The 21,727-nt window shown below is 43.1% G+C and overlaps 1 protein-coding gene across 1 annotated transcript in view; it reads left to right on the forward strand.

The window, feature by feature from the left end:
• The first annotated feature begins 1,922 nt into the window (after positions 1–1,922).
• mapk10 (mitogen-activated protein kinase 10) overlaps positions 1,923–21,727 on the forward strand; it is a 130,405-nt gene continuing 110,600 nt past the window's right edge. The window contains exon 1 of the mRNA XM_068003657.1: positions 1,923–1,988. Coding sequence (XP_067859758.1) covers positions 1,923–1,988 — 66 coding nt within the window. The remainder of the gene's footprint in view (positions 1,989–21,727) is intronic.

The raw sequence follows: 21,727 nt of genomic DNA on the forward strand, positions 1-21,727 counted from the left end.
TGCCAGGTTTTCATGTGCGACCATTCCAGCCCACAAATCCATGGAAAGAGTTGCGGGAGCTCTTATTAAGTCAGTCCCACATCACTTGGATGGGATTTTAATGCTCCCAAAGATTTCAGGTAGGAGCTTCCTGCCCTATCCATCCAGCACTAGGAAATGTGCATTGTGTGCAAATTTCCTGTCCCTAACACCCCAGAATAGCTGCACGTGGGGCATTAGGGAGAGGAAAATCAGCCCCAAGATGTTATGCAGTCATGTTCATCCATTAAAATCAGTCATTTTTACCCATGCATCACAGAATCCTATCCTCAACTTCAAAAGGATTTTTTGCTTTTGAGGAATTAGAGATTTATTCAGAAGCTCTGTCACAACTTTTGAGTTTTTATGCTAGATATTTTCACAGGCTTAGCATCACCAGTCACTCCCATAAGTAAACTGTGCAACCCCTATGATTGGGGTGTACGCTTTTCTGCATAATAACTAGATAAAACAATGGTGTGATCCAGGGTTTGTAGCAGAGAACCTTTACTCTGTACACTGGCTACTGGAATGTAAGACATGGTGGCACACAATTTCTCCTCTCTCGACACATGGTAGGCAGGATACGCACTCTATTGAATTGACACACAGGCTTCGAAGCAGTAAGTGGCTTATTTACATAAGAAATATGAATGAACAGTATTCCATTTAACAGTAAATATATATTTCCCTGCACTGCTCTGTATATGGAAACAGCAAAGACACGATCAGCTTTCTCTCTAAACAGAGTCTCTAACCATATGTTTGCTTACTATAACCTCAAAACTTTTGACTTAAGTAGAACTGACTGCAGTTCTAATGCGTTGGAAGGGATCTAGGATGACTCGCAATTTATGGATCCAGTGCAAATATAGAAAATGTCAATATGGTATAAACCAACATCTAATGTATCATAAGAAAAATACTGTGGATGCTGGAAATCTGAAATAAAAACAGAAAATGCTGGAAATACTCAGCAGGTCAGGCAGCATCTGTGGAGAAAGAAACAGTTAATGTTTCAGGTCGATAACCTCTCATCAGAACTGGAAGAAGTTGAAGATTTAACAGTTTTTAAGCAAGTACAGAGCCAGTTAAAGGGGAGGAAGTGGAGGAGAGGAAAGAACAAAAGGGTAGGTCTATAATAGGATGGAGGGCAGGAGTGATTAAATGACAAAAGGGATGATGGTGCAAGACAAGGAGGGTGGTAATGGGACAGGTTAAGAAACAAAAGATGGGTCTAGAGAAGCTGTAAATGGCAACAGCAGAACCATTACCAGCACCTGCTGCCCCAAAAAATGGGAGCAGTGGTTATGATCTGAAGTTATTGAAATCAATGTTGAGTCCGGCAGGTTGTAAAGTGCCTAATCGAAATACGAGGTGCTGTTCCTTGAGCTTCTGTTGAACTTCATTGGAATAGTGTATGAGGCCGAGGACAGAGAGGTCAGAGTGGGAGTGGGATGGAGAATTAAAATGGCAAGTGACCGGCAGGTCAGTGTCATGCTTGCGGGCTGAACAGAGGTGTTCAGCAAAGCAATTACCAAACCTGCATTTGGTCTCCCCAATGTAGAGGAGACCGTATCGTAAGCAGCGGATACAGTATACTAAATTGAAAGTACAAGTAAATCGCTCTTTCACCGGGAAGGAGTGTTTGGGGCCCGGGACGGTGGGAAGGGAGGAGGTGAAAGGGCAGGTGTTGCATCTTCATGGTAAGGTGCCATGGGAAGGAGAGCGGTTGTTGGGGGTGATGGAAGAGTGGACCAGGGTGTCGCGGAGGGAACGGTCCCTTCGGAATGTATCATGCCACTCCAGCATTAAGTTAACTTATTTAATCCAGAGAGGATAAATTCAATGTGAAAATTGAACCTCCAACTATATTTGCATTTTCATTTCCCCTGCAGGTATTTATGAGCCGACATTTCTTGTACAACTGCAGTGAACCTATCCTGGATGTGAAGATTGCATTTTGTCAGGTGTGTGTTCATTACAGGTAAACAAGGTACAGTATTTGTTGAATCATATTTTCATTTCATTTATGTCTCTTGTGTGATGCATGATTCAAAGTGGTGTGTGCAGCTCTGTCTAAGATCAAGCATAACTGTGTTCTTTCTGTTTTAACATCAGTTATGAAAGAATAATATTGAGTACCTGCAGTGATCAGACTAATGTAAAGGGACTGAATTCTTAACTTGGTATTGGCTGGGTGGTAGTTCACTAATACCTACGTTGAGATCCTGATAAGAGCAATCTGACAGATAGAAACATCTATATATTTTGCTAGTGTATTAAAGAAAATAAAGATCTTTTGAAATAGCACTCCTACAACCCCACTAGTGCCACTATTTTGAATACGAGTGGGTTAAGTAGACTGCAACTACTTATCTGTCTGCCTACAGTTTGCTCTTATTTCCTAGACTGTATATGGGACTAGGAAGACTGGATCTACGTAGCCAAGGGTAGTTGGTTTAGATTTATTTTTTAATAAGTCATCCTGGCCCCATGAGAGTGGCATTGGAGAGAGCTCCTATGATGGCCTAGTGTAATATTAAGCCATACACCCCACAAGGTCTTTGTTTTGATGCTGGATCTGTGCTTAGTTAGTTGATCTAAGCTGGGGCATTGTTGGGTGCTACAGTTGGTCTCAGTACCCTTAGGCTAGGAAAGGGAAATAATTTGCTAGTAAATGCATGTATGTGGACATTGAGTGAAGATAGGCTCTGTGATACTCTCCACAACTGGATAGCCTTCTGACATTCACTATCTGGACTTTCACATGAAGAATGGCCACTTGGGCAAGATATGATAAGGCTAGTGTTTAATGAACTGTACGCCCAGCAAGAGTCAATGCCTTCTAAAGCGGAGAGAAGAAAAGGGGGAAAAGTTGTAAGAAAGAAAAAGAAGCTTTGGCAAATGCTTGGGTGTAGGGCATCTGTCAAATCTAATGGTTCAGAATGCATAATCATGCAAAGGAACATAAATGAGGGGGGAAAATATCTTAAGCATCACACAAAAATCACACCTAATTTAACTGAGACAGGTAGGCATAAGCACCACTTCAGGTCCATCTCTGGCATCTATCTGACTATGACTGCAAGAAACTACAGTGCCTGCATGTCGTGGGGGAGGGATTGTCTAGGCATTCCCCCCCCCCCCCCCCACCCCGACCCTGGCCATAGTCTTCTCAGCCCTTTGAGTAAAGATGTTGATCTACAAACCTTTTTCCCAAAATTGCCTGAAGAGTTCTTTGGGGGTTCTGGCCACCTCCCTGGCCTCGACTCCTCTGGTGGACCCACATCCACCAAGTGTAGGCTGGTACAACTCACCTCACTGGCCATACCATCGTCCAGAGATCTGCTGGGTAACGAATGAGCCAAAGGACCGGCAACTCCTGGCACAGGGAATTCCCACCCCCGATTCTGCCCCCTTGCTGTTAGTTGCCTTTTGATGGGTGGATGGAGGTTCCACCCCTTACAAGGCAACCAGGAAACTCCTGGGAATAGTGGAGACCCAGTGTAACCAGATCTTGTTATTTTCCTGAGGGTGCCACCAGTCTCCAGCTAGAGTTACAGCAGGAGACCGGCAGAATTCCTGAGGAATTTCAGGATGTGTTCTTTATTCTGTCATTAGTTGATGCCTATTAACTTTAACTGAGATGTATTTAATTTAATTTTATTATTCTAAAAGTCTATTCTAATTTAACTGGAGAAAATTAATCTTCATAATGGAAGTCATAATAGACAATCTGATTAAAAGTACTTCACATATAAAGTTGTTAGCCTATGCACTAAACTGTCACTTAGCACAGTAAATGCAGATTCATTGAACAGTGATTCATTAAAAAAGAAATAGGCAAATTCTTGACTGCGGGGAGGGGCAATATCAGCTTTGTGTCAGCTCAAAAGGAGATAGAGCACTGTGGAGTACTGAGCAAATCTCTACCACTAGACACTGGTAGTACAGTATGATAATACCATATTGTAGAGTACTTACAAAAGGCCCTACAGGATTCTAGTGACAGTGAGTGCTGCAGTAATTTTATACTGTGCCTCTATGAGAAAAACAACAGTGATTGTTGTTAACACAAATAGTCACCTAACAAAAGGACAGTCAAATGGAAATAAAAATCAGGAAAGATGTAAAATGGGCAGCCGATATGCTATCTCCCGTTTTACACTATTGCACAAAGTCAAAATTCCCCCCAATATGTTTTGTTGTCTGAATCAGTAAATGTCAAAGACTAAAATGCCATAAACAGGCCAGAAGCTACTGTCCTTAAGCATTTATTATGTATGACTAGAGGATCTCATGGCATTGCCCATGGAAAGTCAGGACAGAATGAATTTCTCTCTGTGCACTAGTGATGCTGTAGGTATGGGTATGGAGATCTGGAGCTTATCAAGCTCTATCCATTGGTAGAAGTTTACAGCCGCAGGGGTGACTGTGTGTCACAGAATGGTGCCGCCCAAATAAGATGTGCACAACATAAATAGCCAATTTAATATATCATAATTGGTTGCTGCTCAAGATCAAATAGTAGCAGAGCAGACATAATTAATCTGCCGTAAAACTTACAGCTAAACATAATTTAGGACAGCTTTTAACACCCGGGTCTTGTTAGAATAGTGGGCACTAAATTGGACCGTGTAGCGCCCGTTGTTTCGGCACTACATGGCCTCTCCGACATCCAAGATGGCGTCTTGGATGCGCACGCATGGTTCCTGCATGACATGCACCAGACGCCATCTTGGTATAGGAGTTAGCGCAGACGCAGATAACGAACGCTGGAATCATGTAAAGTAGGGAGAAAATGGCTTCAATCAGTGTGCAACGCTGATTTAAATAGATAGACACCATTTTGGGACTTAACGCTCAACTCAACACAGTCGTAACCCCAACCATTTGAATGTGTCTTAGAGTGCCTGGAGGACCCCCACCAGCGCTATTTAAAGGGACCATGCAGGATTTACAGGTTAGTGGCTGGATTATTGCTTCTGGCTGGCGAGACATTTGTAACTGTTTTTGGAGGTCTCCTAGATTTCAATACTAGGACACGGGCACATAGCCTAACATTTAGAGCCAGGACGTGCAGGAGTGAAGTTAGGAAATGCTTCTACACGCAAAGGGTGGGAGACGTTTGGAATGCTCTTCTGCAGACGGCAGTTGATGCTAGCTCACTTGTGAATGTCAGATCTGAGATTGATAGATTTCTGTGAACCAAGTGTATTAAGGGATATTTGACTAAGATGGGTATATGGAGTTAGGTCACAGGTTCACCATGATCTCATTGAATGGCGGAACAGGCTCGATGGGCTAAATGCCACTGCCACTTGCTGCCTCCTGATATACGCCATCTTCTCCCGCAAGAAAGCGGGATGTGTGTCTGGGTTAGGTGCCTGTCATGGTTGAATAGCTGCCCATGTGTGTGGCCTGTGAATTGTGGGTGGGCGGCTTGAAACAGTGGTAATGTGTAAGGGTGAGAGGAAGCATCTGATTGGAAGAGTTGAGTACTGATGGAAAGAGTTTATTGGTATGTGGGGGATGGGGTTCACCTTGACCACTCATGTCAAAGCATTGAACTTCTTCCTGCACTGCATCCATGTTCATGATGCTGTGCGCCTGGCATTGACTTCGTCCCCCGCTGCCTCCCACTGCCTTTTGAGTTTATGTCTGGAGGGCCTCTTTCCCCTCCCTGCGGATATAGGATGTCCCTCCTTCTGTCCACCTCTTGCACCCAAGGTCATCAGCAGAGAACCTTGGTGCATGCACTCTTTCAGGCCTGGTACGAACTCAGATTGGCAGATTGGTGAGGTCTGGCGTGCAGATTGGAGGATGTGGGATTTAGTAGTGCGCAACCTTTATTCGATATTTTAATATAACTCAACAGTGTGTAACCAAAGCGATGGGACCTGCATCTATGTTTTACCTGTGTGATATCTGATCTCCATTCAGACTCCATGCAGACAGTAGACTGTTATTTTCAACAAATAACAGGTACCAGCTACCTTTAAGAGATTTCTAAGAAACATCCTCCCTTTGGGAGATTGAGCTCCCTCTGGTGGTGGAAAGTACAAATTGCATTGATTCCACGTGCAAGGCCCGGAAAGGAACGCTGATTGCAGGTAAGTCCTTCGGATGGGTCGAAACTCGCGTCCTGCCTGCGCAGGAGCCATGGTAATACACATCACGCTACCCACGCCCGAAACGGACCCTTATCCAATTTTTAAAACAGAAATAGACAGTTTCCTAGAAGTAAAGGGAATTAGGGGTTACGGGGAGCGGGCAGGAAATTGGACATGAATTTAGATTTGAGGTTAGGATCAGATCAGCCATGATCTTATTGAATGGCGGAGCAGGCTCGAGGGGCCGATTGGCCTACTCCTGCTCCTATTTCTTATGTTATGTTCTTATGTTCCACAAGTGTTTTTCTTTAATCAGAGGGAAATAAATCTAAATTAAAAAGGCCAATAAAAAATTTGCATAATTTAAACTAAGGCACGAGTACTTAGATTCTAACATTTTCATGTCCATATAATATATTTGCAGTATAATCCATAGTAATGGAGCAAACAATGTCTCACGGTGTGTTTGGAATATTAAATATTTTGGAAAATCTTCTTCAGATGCAGATTCCCTGAAATTCTGCGGCGGTTCTATCGGTCTCCGAATGGTAACTCCGATCGGGAGACTGGCAGAAACCCTAGGGAAACAGCCATTCCCACCATTTCCCTGGGAGTTCTGTCAATCTCCTGTCGGAGCAATGGCCGGAGACTGGCAGAAGCCCTGTGGAATTTCAGGGTCTGAATGTTTGAATCAAAAGACACCGTGATGTTAGGTGGACTATTTTAAATGAAAGGGGTGATTTCTATGTCCTGGCCCTCCCAGCAGGGAGTAGCACTCTCAGGGAGTGCATCTCTGGAAATTGTGGCTGCCTGCGATTTCCCAAGATGCACTGCCTGCCCGGACTGTAAAATACTTCGTAATTTTAGGATTCCCGTTTAAATATTTAACAAAGTATCTCTTATTCAGTAGGAGCCAACCTGGTTCCTTTCCTTGCTTCAGTATCTCCATGGGGACCTAGCATTTCAGGTTAGGAGGTCACATGCATGCTGCTCAGCTGAAATCACCAATACTCTTTTGTTCCTGGACAGTGAGCTAAAGCTGTGCAGACTGCTGTGTATTTGACACACTGAATTACAGCCTGAGATCAACATCCAGTGACAAAACGATAGTGATCCCTGCTGGTTCAGTGGAGTTGCACACTCCCTGAGCATGTGTCGAATGTTTGGATGAATGGCTTTTAAGTGAATTCCCAGTCAGAAATATTTGGCGTGATTTTGACCCTGAGCCAGGAAGGGGGTGGGGGGTCAAATTTCGGACGGGAAACACGGAAGTACAGGTTTCCCGGATGTCCGTACGATTTTGACGTAAGGATGTCTTATTTCTTTTTGTCGGTTTACCGTCCGACTGACCGGCCTGATTGACAGGCTGGTCTCAGTCGGATGGGAGAGCAGCCAGGGAGAGGACGTGTTCAGGTAAGTCTTTGTTTATATGGATGGGGGGCATGGGTGGGCACAGGGATCGTCAGTCATGGGGGAGGGATTGGGGGTCAGTCACGGGGCGGGTGTCGGGATCGGAGGTCATCGTGGAGGTCCGCGATCGTGGGGGGGGCGTGGGGAGATCGGGGATCAGGGGTCCATGATCGAGGTTGGGGGGGGATCTGTGATCGGTGGGGTGGGGGGGGGGGTCCACGATTATTTGGGGGGGGCGGGGTCGCTGCAAGTAGGCTTGTTGGGCCTGGGGGAAGCACTCCTGCTCCTCCGGGCCCACAAGCTGTGCTAGAAAGGCACCTGCCTGTTAGTTTCGAGCCTTGTCGCCTCCTTTCACGAGGCATAAATGAGAAGGCCCGGGAATCCTGGCCCCCCGGGGTTGAAATCAGAAACTGTGGGAAAATGGAGGCCCAAAGCCTTCTTGAAAGGTTTTGAGGCCTGACCCGTCTCCTGGCAGAGGGTTGGTTGTCCACCTCTCGTCCCGCCCTGGTGAAAACCGGAAATGGGCAGGTTGGCGGTGGGTCTGAAATGGTTGCAATTTTGAATGCCCCCCAACCCACTGTTTTTCACTGTTAAGATCGTGCCCATTGTCTCCATGGAAAGTGCAACCTATATGAAATATTGTTACTTTATTTGATGGGGAAGCACTATGTAATATTTTCATCAGTGATATTGACCCAGCAACAATGATGGAATGGTGATATATGTTCATGTCAGGATTATGGTGTGTGACTTGAGGGGGAACTTGAAGATGATGGTGTTTCCACGGCATTGCCACTCTTGTCCCTCTTGGTGGTAGAGGTCGCAGGAGAGGGAGGTGCTGTCTAAGTGACCTTAATGCATTAAGGGCCGCTGATGGATTAAAATACTTTTCCAATGGCTTGCATAATTTATATCACTCAATTGTGATACTCCTCTTTAATTGAACCCTATTAGTTTAAATTTACCATCACTTGTGTGCACCCTACATTCATTCAAATCTGCACGTAAAGCTATACTATTGAGCTGACTGAAAAGTTGGATGCAAACAGCCTGTTTAAATCACGCTGTTCACTCTAAGCCACACTGATAAGAAAACATCGAGGTTCATGGACTACAAGTCAGTCACATGATTCCCTTCGATCAACAAGATAAGAGGCAAACTCCTGTAGTCTAGAGTGAATGCAAATGAAGAAAAATTGGAATTCCCTGAGAGCTGGAGCACATCACGGTAGGTCAGAGGAGCTTTAATGCTGGTTGGGTGCTGAGAGAGCTTACAACTGTAGTAATGCCTGTCATTGCCAGCATGGGTGATGGAGCGTCTGCCTAAATTGGAGTTTACAACAAGCAAGATTGCCAAGTGCTGGCTTGGAGCCACAGTGGGATGCTTTTTGGTGTTGAAAGGCAATAAAATCAGAATCAAAGGGAACCGGTACCTGAGGCAGAAGTTTCACAAATCTTCCCAGTGCTGACAAGAGCTCCAGGATTCATGCTAGTGCCTCTGCATCTGAAACAGATTTTTTCATGAGAAACTGAGGGAAAGGAAACAAAGATACCGAGTGGAACTATTATTTCGATGGGGAGGCAGTCATCAGAGAGATTCAGCGGCTGAAGCAAGTAATTTTTGTTCTTATCTGATTATATGCTTTTTAAATAAACTTTTATCGTGACTTCTTTGGAGACCAGAGAGCCCTGACCGTATGGGTGTGGTGTAAAAACCCAAGGCAGGGTCAACAATTATTAACACTGTGATCCAGAAACAGCCATCTAATCCGTAGATCATCGATTACCCAGTTTGGACTCTGGCTTCCCTTGAAACATTTAGTCGTGGGTTGACTAAACCATTGTGATAGTTTTACTAATTATAGCTTCTTGCTTCATTCCTATTCTGAAAAGAACAGGGGCATAATCTTAGAATAAGGGGCTGCTCTTTCAAAACTGAGATGAGGAGAAACTTCTTCACTCAGAGGGTAGTAGGTCTGTGGAATTTGCTGCCCCAGGAAGCTGTGGAAGCTACATCATTAAATAAATTTAAAACAGAAATAGACAGTTTCCTAGAAGTAAAGGGAATTAAGGGTTACGGGGAGTGGGCAGGAAATTGGACATGAATTTAGATTTGAGGTTAGGATCAGATCAGCCATGATCTTATTGAATGGCGGAGCAGGCTCAAGGGGCCGATTGGCCTACTCCTGCTCCTATTTCTTATGTTCTTATCTTATGTTCTTATGTCTGATGAAGATTCTATGTAGGTTAAAAATTTCTATACTTGCAGCCAACTTCAGAATGTGAGGAAATTTGAATGATACCGAGTTGTGAAGGATGCAACACTGGAGCTGGAAAAAAACGATCTAACAGTCAGGCACATTGTCTGTCTTTTAATAAAGTTGTGAACAATTAATCTCATGACAACATTAAAGGCTCTGACGTTATGTTCTATAAATTATAGAAGATAAGTGGATTAACATAACACATGGTCCATGTGATCTCCTGGACTGGTTTTGATCACCTGAGGGGGTCGGAGAGGAATATTCCAGAGCATTTCTTCCCTTGGTCCTGGGTTTTTCTCTTTTTTTCCTCTCCCAAGAGATTACATGGCTGTAGAAGGGGGGAGTAAGAAGTGTCTAGTTATGATGCCCCAGCCATCTTAAGTGTGGGGCAGGTTTGATGGACCAGCTGATCTTTTACTGTCCATAATTTCCATATGCTGGTAATTGACTGCATGAATCCCTAGGATCAATAGGAAAAGGGACAGGCTCTACAGTGTATGGAGGATGCAGAATGAGAAGAATGGAGATTTGGAGTGAGGCGGATGGATCGAGGGGACGAGGGGGGTGAGAGAAGACCTGCCCCTGTTACCCATGTGCCCATATATCTATAAGCATTATACTGTCTCCTGACTGGGACATGCATAATTTATCCCTTTGATATAGCATGTGAATAAATATTGTAACAAGTTGGGCAAATCAGTTCATTGACAATTGTCTTGTGGAAGATGCTGCTGAAAAGTAACACTGGCATTTCACTTTGTCTTTTTTCTGCACACTGTTTTCCTCTTGGGTATTTCTCACTCTGGGCAGTTCTAAGCACACAATCACATCCTGATGCCTTTTTTAGTGCATACAGCAACAAGGAAAGACCAATGCATGAAATAAATTATTGTATCCCGAGAACTGCATAATGCAAATCGGCAAAAAAATCAATCAGATTGTCTCTCTGCCAACGCCTACTACTTGACAACATTTGGAAACATGGCCATCTGTTTAGATGCTGTCACATTAACAAGAATCGGTCTGGCCACACACATTTTTAGACACACAGCTGACAATTTTATTAATGGACTTCCATTTCAGGAAGTTCACTGAAAAAAGTATGTACCTTGACAGCACTAAATATTACACATCCAAGATCTATGTAGAGAGAATTTGCAACTCCCTAGTAAGTTGAAATTGAATCTGTTCCATAAGCTTGGTTTATGGTGATGGGAATTTCTGCAGGCCAGTACTGGTTTATTGGATAAGTATTTATTAAGCCTCTAGTCTGTAATAGGAAATAACTGATTATCAATTAGTTCCTTGCTGATCTAAATTAAAAAGAGTTATTTATCCGTACAAAACTAATGATGCTAATACACTATTCTAGGTCATTAGAATAAGTCTTAAAGTACCTTGTAGGACAAATTGTAAACCCTATGGGATATTTACTGTGGATTGTAGGATGCATTTGGAGCCCATAGAACAATTGTGAAATTCATTGCCAATTTTTGTAAAAGTGCTGACTTTTTTGAAACATGTTTAGCCTCTTTGATTGTTTTCTGCTTCCTTTCAACTCCCCCACCCAGTGTAATAAACTGGATAGCCAGGTGGTGAAGGATAGAATACTAGAGCCTGGTCTTCAGTTACTTCCAAGCCTTTATTCACAGAGATCCACATTACCCCCTCCACACCCCAGATAAGCTCTCATATAAATGGATACGAGAGTCCCCAATAGATACCCACCACCTGAATACAATTAACACTAATTGATATAAATCATATGGATACAATTAACAGATTCCCATTTCTCTCTTTAAATAAAAAAATTAAACTTTATATATACACAATACAAACAAAAATTTCAAAAATCAAAAGCTTCCATACTCTGAACAACTTATACTCCTCACAGCATTACATCATGAGGCGACCTTTCCCCAGGACCCCTAATAATTTCTTCGGACATGTACCTCTTTTAGTAAAACAATCCGACAGTTGATGGCTTGAATCCACCCATTTAATTTGAGGGATTTCCTTTTTCTCCAGCATTTGTTTCAAGCCAGCAAGGTCAATCCGTAATCTTTTCTCACTCATATTTTTCATAGCGTGTACATTATCCCACAATGAACGATTGTCTACATAACATTCAGTGGGTATACTATCTTCAGTACTCCCATTGTACAAGATGTCACTCAAAATATTTGCCAAATAGAATCCCATATCCACTGCATTGACAAGAGCCAGTGTTTCAGCAGCCAGAGTACTTTTAACAACCCTTTTTATTTCCTTAGCTTCCCAAGCTAAAGGACAACATTTCTCATTCTCACCCATAAGAAACATTATGAAATCAAAGCGTCTATATCAAGGATTATTGCAACAGTAGTTAGTACAGTTATAATAAAAGCCTTCTGTATGAAACATAATGGAATAACTGTCCTTATGTCCACTTAAACTTGTGCTCATTAAGACAATAATGTTTGTGGTTGGAGATGAAACACTTCTCATTTTTGGTACCCAGTGTATGCTCCAAGCACTGCAATGTCAGGTATAGCAGAAGTTTAATACACGATGCATTTCCCCATGTCATTTTTCCACCAATGGGGGTGAAATTGGTCTTTGACGATAGCACAAAATGGGCAATAATGAATCGGCAGCCCATTATATACCGCGCCAGATTTTCTTTTCCATTGAAGTTGATTGAAGGCGGGTTGTAAAATGGGCTGCCGATTCGCTATCACCTGTTTTGTGCTTTCATCGAAGATCAATTTCACCCCGAATGTACCTTATCCCCAATCTCAGAATATCATCCTCTACAATATCAGCATGAAATTTCTATTTCCAAAACCAGCATTCAGCCTTTCTGAATGAAATTGACAAATTATATACAATTTTGAACTGCAAACTACTGCCCAGTAGGGATTAGGCTGATATGAAACAGGCTTATTTCACTTAAGGGCCTTAAACCTAGCAGGGAGAGGAGATTTTCATCCACCAATCTGGGTTGGATTTAAACTCTGGCCTCAGGGGAGTAAGAGCAGTGTCACCCATTCTCCGCTGAGATTTCTTTATTAAATATCAATAAAACTTTGAGAAAATCAGTATACAGAAAAGCATTGACCTTTAAAAATGTCCTTGCAAAACTGATGCTCGGTTTCAATGTCATATGAAAAAGGCATGCGATGTAGTCCTTTACACCTGTATGTTACAATAAATCTTGCCACAAAGTCAAAAGTTCCTTTATAATTACAGTATTAAAATATTCAGACCACTACAAGATATATAACAGCCATTGGAATTACATGCCTCATTTTTAAAACAGTAGGCATTGTTTAGCATCATTTGTGGGAGTATTTGAAGGGGAGCGTTGCAGGTGTAAGTTGCATTTTCAAATGTTTTTGTGGTGCGTTATATTTTGAAAACTTCAAGTTACTCAATTGTACTGTGCTTTTCAGAAACTATTCAACATTTTCCATTTTAATCTGTGCTTTGTCATAAGGGAACTGTTGTTCTCGGTTGACAGAATACCACTGTCTCTCAAACATATGGCAATCACATTTAGTTGCGTCGAAACTATAGCATAGAAACAGGCCATTCAGCCCAACTGGTCAATGCCGGTTTATGCTCTGCACGAGCCTCCTCCCTCCCTACTTCATCTAACCCTATCAGCATAGCCTTCTATTCCTTTCTCCCTCACGTATTTATCTAGCTTCCCTTTAAATACATCTATGCTATTTGTCTCAAGTACTCCTTGTGGTTATGTGTTCCACATTCTTACCACTCTTTGGGTAAAGAAGTTTCTCCTGAATTCCTTACTGGATTTATTAATGACTATTTTATGTTTATGACCTCTAGTTTTGGACCCCCCCACAAGTGAAAACATTTTCTCTACATCTACTCTATCAAACTCTTTTATTATCTTAAAGAGGTGATATTCAAGTTTTTTTGAATCAAAGAGCATTTCATCCATATACTTAATTGCATCATAGGTAATATTCTTAATGTTAGTCCTTCATGGAAACACTACGTAGAAAACGTTTCAGAGAAATGCCAGCATATATAAACAATTTCAATAAAAGCCTTGACAAGTTAGTGGGAGAATGAGGTGAATAATCATGAAATATTTCATTTTCAAATTCATCCCAGTACACAGTGAGATCCAGCTGCATTAAGGATTCATGTGCAGAAGGCATTTTGGAAGTGTTCTGTAAAACAATGATTTCACTGACAACCTTGGTCAATCTACATCAGCAACATGATGAAGTATTTTAATAAGCAAACATTAAGCTAATTGGTGTAATGACGAATTAACAAAAATAAAACTATCAAAATGGAGTGGTCTGCAACAATAGGACAGAAGTTTGCTACCATAGTCTCTATACAGTGAATTCCCAATATTAGCTCTGCCATCAGGGGTTGGTGCCAAGTGTAAGTTTGGTGCTAAGACAGTGGAAAGGGAAGTCAAGTTGCCTAAAGTTTAGCTGAAAAGAAGTATTAGTAGAAGTTGCAAAAGCAGTTGTTTGGCATTAAAAAGCCAAAAGACCTGAAGAGGAGAAAGTGGATGTATATATATTAAAATGTAGTAGATGATGGTTTTACCATTGCACTGACAGTTTATTACACAATCTGAATCTCTTAGCTTATCATCTTGTAATCACTCCCATGTGTCTATTATTCTACATTTAATTTGGTAGAAAAGTGTCCTAATAGTTCTCAACAGGATAAACTATATTGCTGCTATCTTTACTGTCCATAAGTTGAGATGTGAAGGATTTTTCCATTGCAGAGTAGTGGATATATAGAATAGACTCCATTTATGCCTTTCAAAAGAGCAACATGTTTATCTGACTGGGACTAGGATTGAAGGTTATAAGATAATATACAAAGAGATCAGATATTGCATGGAACACAATGATCTTTGAACTGCTGGGCCCTTGAAAATGTCATGGCAGGGAAGGCAACTGGCTAAGGATGTATAATATAGCTTATAAGATTTAATAGGTATTCTAATTTTTTTGCTTGATTCATTTTTGTGGACCAGGGAGACACTGGCAAAACTTTTCCTCAGGAGATTAAACAAGTTGGGTGGAGACCATAGTTGGACAATTATACCTGGACTGTGGAAGGAATATTCTTAAGAAAGGATGAATTTGAAGTTGTTTCCAATCAGACATCATAAAAAGTGTTTGGAAACCATTTTTAATAAACATTTGGTAATTGCATAAATCTCATCAAGTTGCATCATCGTATCACTTACACAAGGCATCATTGTGACCAATGATTCATTTGGTAGGAAGAATGAGGAGAGGCAATATAAATGAAATGGTACAATTTTAAAGGGGATGCAGGAACAGAGAGACCTGGGGGTGTATGTACACAAAATCTTTGAAGGTGGTTGAGAAGGCTGTTAAAAAGGTATATGGGATCCTTGGCTTTATAAATAGAATTGTAAACAATTTTACAACACCAAGTTATAGTCCAACAAATTTATTTTAAATTTCACAAGCTTTTGAGTAAATAAGGAGAAACTGTTTCCAGTGGCAGAAGGTTCAGTAACCAAAGAACACAGATTTAAGGCAAAAGAACCAGAGGCGACATGAGGAAAACATTTTTTACGCAGCGAGTTGGTATGATCTGAAATGCGCTGCCTGAAAGGGTGGTCAATTGTAAACAATTTTACAACACCAAGTTATAGTCCAGCAATTTTATTTTAAATTCACAAGCTTTCGGAGACTTCCTCCTTCCTCAGGCAAATGTTTCAGGATCTCCTTGAAGCCTACGCATTTATACATATAGAACAATACATGGTGTTTACAGACTGCCCCTGCAACTGCCGTTGCCAAGGCAATCACCGTGTTCAGACAGAGAGGTGTCACCTGCAGAACCCCCGAATACACATTCAACAAAAAAACAAACAGGGAAAAAAAAACAGAGAAAAAAAACAGAGAGAGGCAGAAACATCCGGAAGGCAGAGAGAGCCAGCAAATGACCCATTATATTAAAAACAGATAACATTTGTTCGCTGGTGGGGTAACGTGTAGCGTGACATGAACCCAAGATCCCGGTTGAGGCCGTCCTCATGGGTGCGGAACTTGGCTATCAATTTCTGCTCGACGATTTTGCGTTGTCGTGTGTCTCGAAGGCCGCCTTGGAGTACGCTTACCCGAAGGTCGGTGGATGAATGTCCATGACTGCTGAAGTGTTCCCCGACTGGGAGGGAACCCTCCTGTTTGGCGATTGTTGCGCGGTGTCCGTTCATCCGTTGTCGCAGCGTCTGCATGGTCTCGCCAATGTACCATGCTCTGGGGCATCCTTTCCTGCAACGTATGAGGTAGACAACGTTGGCCGAGTCACAGGAGTATGAACCATGCACCTGGTGGGTGGTGTCCTCTCGTGTGATGGTGGTATCTGTGTCGATGATCTGGCATGTCTTGCAGAGGTTACCGTGGCAGGGTTGTGTGGCGTCGTGGACGCTGTTCTCTTGAAAGCTAGGTAATTTGCTGCGAACGATGGTCTGTTTGAGGTTGGGTGGCTGTTTAAAGACGAGTAGTGGAGGTGTGGGGATGGCCATAGCGAGGTGTTTGTCCTCATTGATGACATGTTGAAGGCTGCGGAGAACATGGCGTAGTTTCTCCGCTCCGGGGAAGTACTGGACGACAAAGGGTACTCTGTTGGTTGCGTCCCGTGTTAGTCTCCTGAGGAGGTCTATGCGATTTTTTGCTGTGGCCCGTCGGAACTGTCGATCGATGAGTCGAGCGTCATATCCCGTTCTTACTAGGGCGTCTTTCAGCGTCTGTAGGTGTCCATCGCGTTCCTCCTCGTCTGAGCAGACCCTGTGTATTCGCAGGGCCTGTCCATAGGGGATGGCCTCTTTGACGTGGTTAGGGTGGAAGCTGGAAAAGTGGAGCATCGTGAGGTTGTCCGTGGGCTTGCGGTAGAGTGAGGTGCTGAGGTGCCCGTCTTTGATGGAGATTCGTGTGTCCAAGAACTTTGATGGAGATTCGTGTGTTCACTGCACAAGACCTCCAACCAACACTATACACCAGATACATCGACGACATTTTCTTTCTATGGACCCACGGCAAGGAATCACTAAAGAGACTACACGATAACATCAACAAGTTCCATCCCACCATCAAGCTCACCATGGACTACTCCTCAGAATCAGTTTCTTTCTTGGACACACGAATCTCCATCAAAGACGGGCACCTCAGCACCTCACTCTACCGCAAGCCCACGGACAACCTCACGATGCTCCACTTTTCCAGCTTCCACCCTAACCACGTCAAAGAGGCCATCCCCTATGGACAGGCCCTGCGAATACACAGGGTCTGCTCAGACGAGGAGGAACGCGATGGACACCTACAGACGCTGAAAGACGCCCTAGTAAGAACGGGATATGACGCTCGACTCATCGATCGACAGTTCCGACGGGCCACAGCAAAAAATCGCATAGACCTCCTCAGGAGACTAACACGGGACGCAACCAACAGAGTACCCTTTGTCGTCCAGTACTTCCCCGGAGCGGAGAAACTACGCCATGTTCTCCGCAGCCTTCAACATGTCATCAACGAGGACAAACACCTCGCTATGGCCATCCCCACACCTCCACTACTCGCCTTTAAACAGCCACCCAACCTCAAACAGACCATCGTTCGCAGCAAATTACCTAGCTTTCAAGAGAACAGCGTCCACGACGCCATTCAACCCTGCCACGGTAACCTCTGCAAGACATGCCAGATCATCGACACAGATACCACCATCACACGAGAGGACACCACCCACCAGGTGCATGGTTCATACTCCTGTGACTCGGCCAACGTTGTCTACCTCATACGTTGCAGGAAAGGATGCCCCAGAGCATGGTACATTGGCGAGACCATGCAGACGCTGCGACAACGGATGAACGGACACCGCGCAACAATCGCCAAACAGGAGGGTTCCCTCCCAGTCGGGGAACACTTCAGCAGTCATGGACATTCATCCACCGACCTTCGGGTAAGCGTACTCCAAGGCGGCCTTCGAGACACACGACAACGCAAAATCGTCGAGCAGAAATTGATAGCCAAGTTCCGCACCCATGAGAACGGCCTCAACCGGGATCTTGGGTTCATGTCACGCTACACGTTACCCCACCAGCGAACAAATGTTATCTGTTTTTAATATAATGGGTCATTTGCTGGCTCTCTCTGCCTTCCGGATGTTTCTGCCTCTCTCTGTTTTTTTTCTCTGTTTTTTTTTCCCTGTTTGTTTTTTTGTTGAATGTGTATTCGGGGGTTCTGCAGGTGACACCTCTCTGTCTGAACACGGTGATTGCCTTGGCAACGGGCAGTTGCAGGGGCAGTCTGTAAACACCATGTATTGTTCTATATGTATAAATGCGTAGGCTTCAAGGAGATCCTGAAACATTTGCCTGAGGAAGGAGGAAGTCTCCGAAAGCTTGTGAATTTAAAATAAAATTGCTGGACTATAACTTGGTGTTGTAAAATTGTTTACAATTGTCAACCCCAGTCCATCACCGGCATCTCCACATCATGAAAGGGTGGTAGAAGCAGATTCAATATTAACTTTCAAAAGATAATTTGATAATTACTTGAAGGGGAAATTTGCAGGGCTATGGGGAAGGAGCAGGGGAGTGGGACTAATTGGATAGCTCTTTCAAAGAGCCGGCACAGGCAAGATGGGCCGAATGGCCTCTTTCTGTGCTGTTTCATTCTATATGACACATGGCTGTTTTAGCACTTCTCTTCCACTCCCCCAAAAAGGTCACCAATTGTTCTTTTTTCCACAATGACAGCCCCTGTTTAAAATGAGTCTAATCCATTTTGAAATCTGGAAGCTGCAATATGGAAAATTTGTGAAGGAATCTGGATCAGAACTTGGGATTCAAAGATTCTAAAAATGGACCTGCGATTCTATCATTCACACAATGATCCTCCCAGCATGCACAAATCTAGCCAGTAATTCTTCCTAAATTTGTGAGCCGGAATTTCCTGCCCTACCTCTACTGATATTTTAACCAAACTGGGGCAGGAAGTGGATTGGGGACATGTTTCACCATGTGCCTATCAATTTTAAGCTCCCTCCCTGATTTCCCAAGAGCCAGTGGCGTACAATATGTCCGTCCATTTACGGGTGGTGTATTGTAAGCATGCACAAATAAGAGAAATGTGTCCCAACGTATTCTTGTGCCGTAGCAATGCTGGATGCAAGGGAGGGTTTAATTTTTTAATCTATACAGCCTGTGCGGGACGATTGCATGCCTCCAAGGCATGCCACAGCCATTCTCCAGACCCATTCCAAATGGACTCCTCACTGGAAACTGAGGAACTCACCAACATTATGCAATTGACACAAAATTATGGAAATCCAGCCTAGATCAGCGACATATTTTTGTGGCAGGTGGAAGTTTCGCCATCTTCCCCCATGCCGCGAAGGTGGAAGATCATTCTGCTGATTATCCTCTGCCCTGCCCCCAAATAGCAATTGAAAAATGGATGCAATGCAGATAAAAAATGTGCACTGAATGTTTGCTCCTATTATGCTTCTAAATAGCATTGCACACAAACTTCATCGGTGGCTTTTCTGGTTTTTGCACTTGACTGTGCCTGAAGAGGGCACAGCAATGTAAATTTTATGTAGATGAATATCAGAGGGCATTGCACTCAGATTTCCTCTCATAGTGCTAGCTGTGGGTCAGGGCAAATGGCCCCCAGCAAAACCTGACACTACTGATTGCAGAGTTGCCATTTTGGTGCTATCTGTCTAAAGGTACAAACTGGTATTGAATAAGAAATAGTTTTACTCCTTCTGTACTTGTAGCAGAATGCTGTTAGTCCTTTACATTTAGTGATGGAGGTACTAGGGCCACCCCTACTTTTGCAATTTGACTTATTTGGAGGCAGACGAAGGGAAACCATCACAAGCCCCCTTGACAGGTGCTGAAGTCATTTGTTTTAGCCTCTACCTAACCACTGACAGCGGTTTCCCTTCCATGGGGTAGGAAGCACCCCCTCTCCCTGCTCCTTGCCAGCTGGAATAAAAAAGCCCACCAGGAACCTCTGCCACTGACCATGCTGGACATTCCAGGAGATTCCCTCATTAGAACATCAATGGCCGGCTGGAGGTGCAGGTTAGAAGAAGCCAATGGATGGGCGGCACTGGACGGCCACTTACTGCCCTGCTAGCACCACTGGCGCAGAATAGGACAACGATAAGGGGGGCAGACAATTTATCATTAAAATCTTAAGGGTGCAGGCCACATTCCAGACCCAGAACACATTGGGCTCCCACTTTTGCTGGCCCGCAGACCAGCATGCCTCCTCTCATTAGGATCAATGTAAAATGTGTCAATATATATGATCTTCTACAAGTTTACACCAAGAACTGCACCTGAAGGGTTCCTTGGACTTAAGCCAGCATTCAATGAATATGCCAGGTGCACAGGAGCTAATGCAACCACACCTCAAAATTTTCTGTCAGTAGGTTTTAATGGCTGCAAATCAGGCATGTTGATTTTCATGCCTAAATTCTCTATATCTGCTACATGTAAAGCTCCATGCCAGGAGCACTAAAATGCAAAGTTTACCACCTGTTGTTATGCCACTTAATAGATAAAAAGTGATATATGTTAGAATGTACAGAGACAAAGAGATGTACTTTTGCTCTCATTAGAAAATTGGATTGCAACCCAAAACCCAATTTTTGAACTCTCTCATCTATCATTTGAACTTGATTTTATTCATTCTTCAACTTTTCATGGCTGTCAATGTCATCCAGATGCGAGGTGTGAGATTTTCATTCGTGTGTGTATCAAAAGAACCCAAAACAACCCAATAATGTGGTTAAAAGTAGCAAGCTGCATCTGGCAAATGAACTGCAATGGACATTAAATTATTTTTTCCTAAAATATCTGTCTCTCTACCACCATTACATTTACTCTGTCTCTAAAATCCTTTATTAATATATTAAAATGTGAGCAGTCAATCTGACACTGGGAATAGTTGCTTACAGATTCAGGCATGTACATCATTTAGCTTGCCTCAGTGGCCCCATGTAGAACTCAGAGATGCACATCATTCAATCACCTCTGTGCTCTCAGACAGAACTCAGGCTTGAACATTACACAACCTGCCTCAGTGGCCCCATATGACATTCTAGCAGGAATAGTGCTCAGCTCTATTCAGTGGCCCCATTTTTCTATTAGCACAAAAAATGGCAGAAAAAAATCAAACTCAAGTATTTCAAATTTAAATTTTTAGGAAAAAATAGTTTGGCAAACCTTTTTCGCCTGTTCATAAAAAAACATACCCCAATGATGTACATCACACTGAAATGCAATATTTCTTGAGCTGGACATTATTTGATGATGATGACTGTGATGATAACCACAACAACAACTTGCATTTATATAGCATCTCTAATATAGAAAAATGTCCCAAGGTGCTTCACAAAGGCAATGGGGGAAACGAACGACAAGCCAAATAAGGATATATTAGAAGCAAAATACTGCAGATGCTGGAAATCTGAAATAAAAACAGAAAGAGTTGGAGAAGCTCAGCAAGTCATGCAGCATCTGCGGAGAAAGAAACAGAGTTAACGTTTCAGGTCGAAGACCTTTTGTCAGAACTGGAAATGCTAAAAGAGTTTTTGAGCAAGTACAGAGCGAGGGAAAGTGGGGGGGGGAGGGGAGGGGAGGAAAGAACAAAAGGGAAGGTCTGTGATAGAGTGAAGGGCACGAGTGATTAAATGGCAAAAGGGATGATGGTGCAAGGCAAAGAAGGTGGTAATGGGACAGGTTAAGAAACAAAAGATTGATCAGGAGTAGCTGTAAATGGCAGCAGCAGAACCATTACCAACACTAGCTGACTGAAAAAATGGGAGCAGTGGTTATGATCTGAAGTTATTGAAATCAGTGTTGAGTCCGGAAGGTTGTAAAGT

This window comes from Heptranchias perlo, chromosome 1 (genome assembly GCF_035084215.1).
Source record: "Heptranchias perlo isolate sHepPer1 chromosome 1, sHepPer1.hap1, whole genome shotgun sequence".
NCBI lineage: Eukaryota > Metazoa > Chordata > Chondrichthyes > Hexanchiformes > Hexanchidae > Heptranchias > Heptranchias perlo.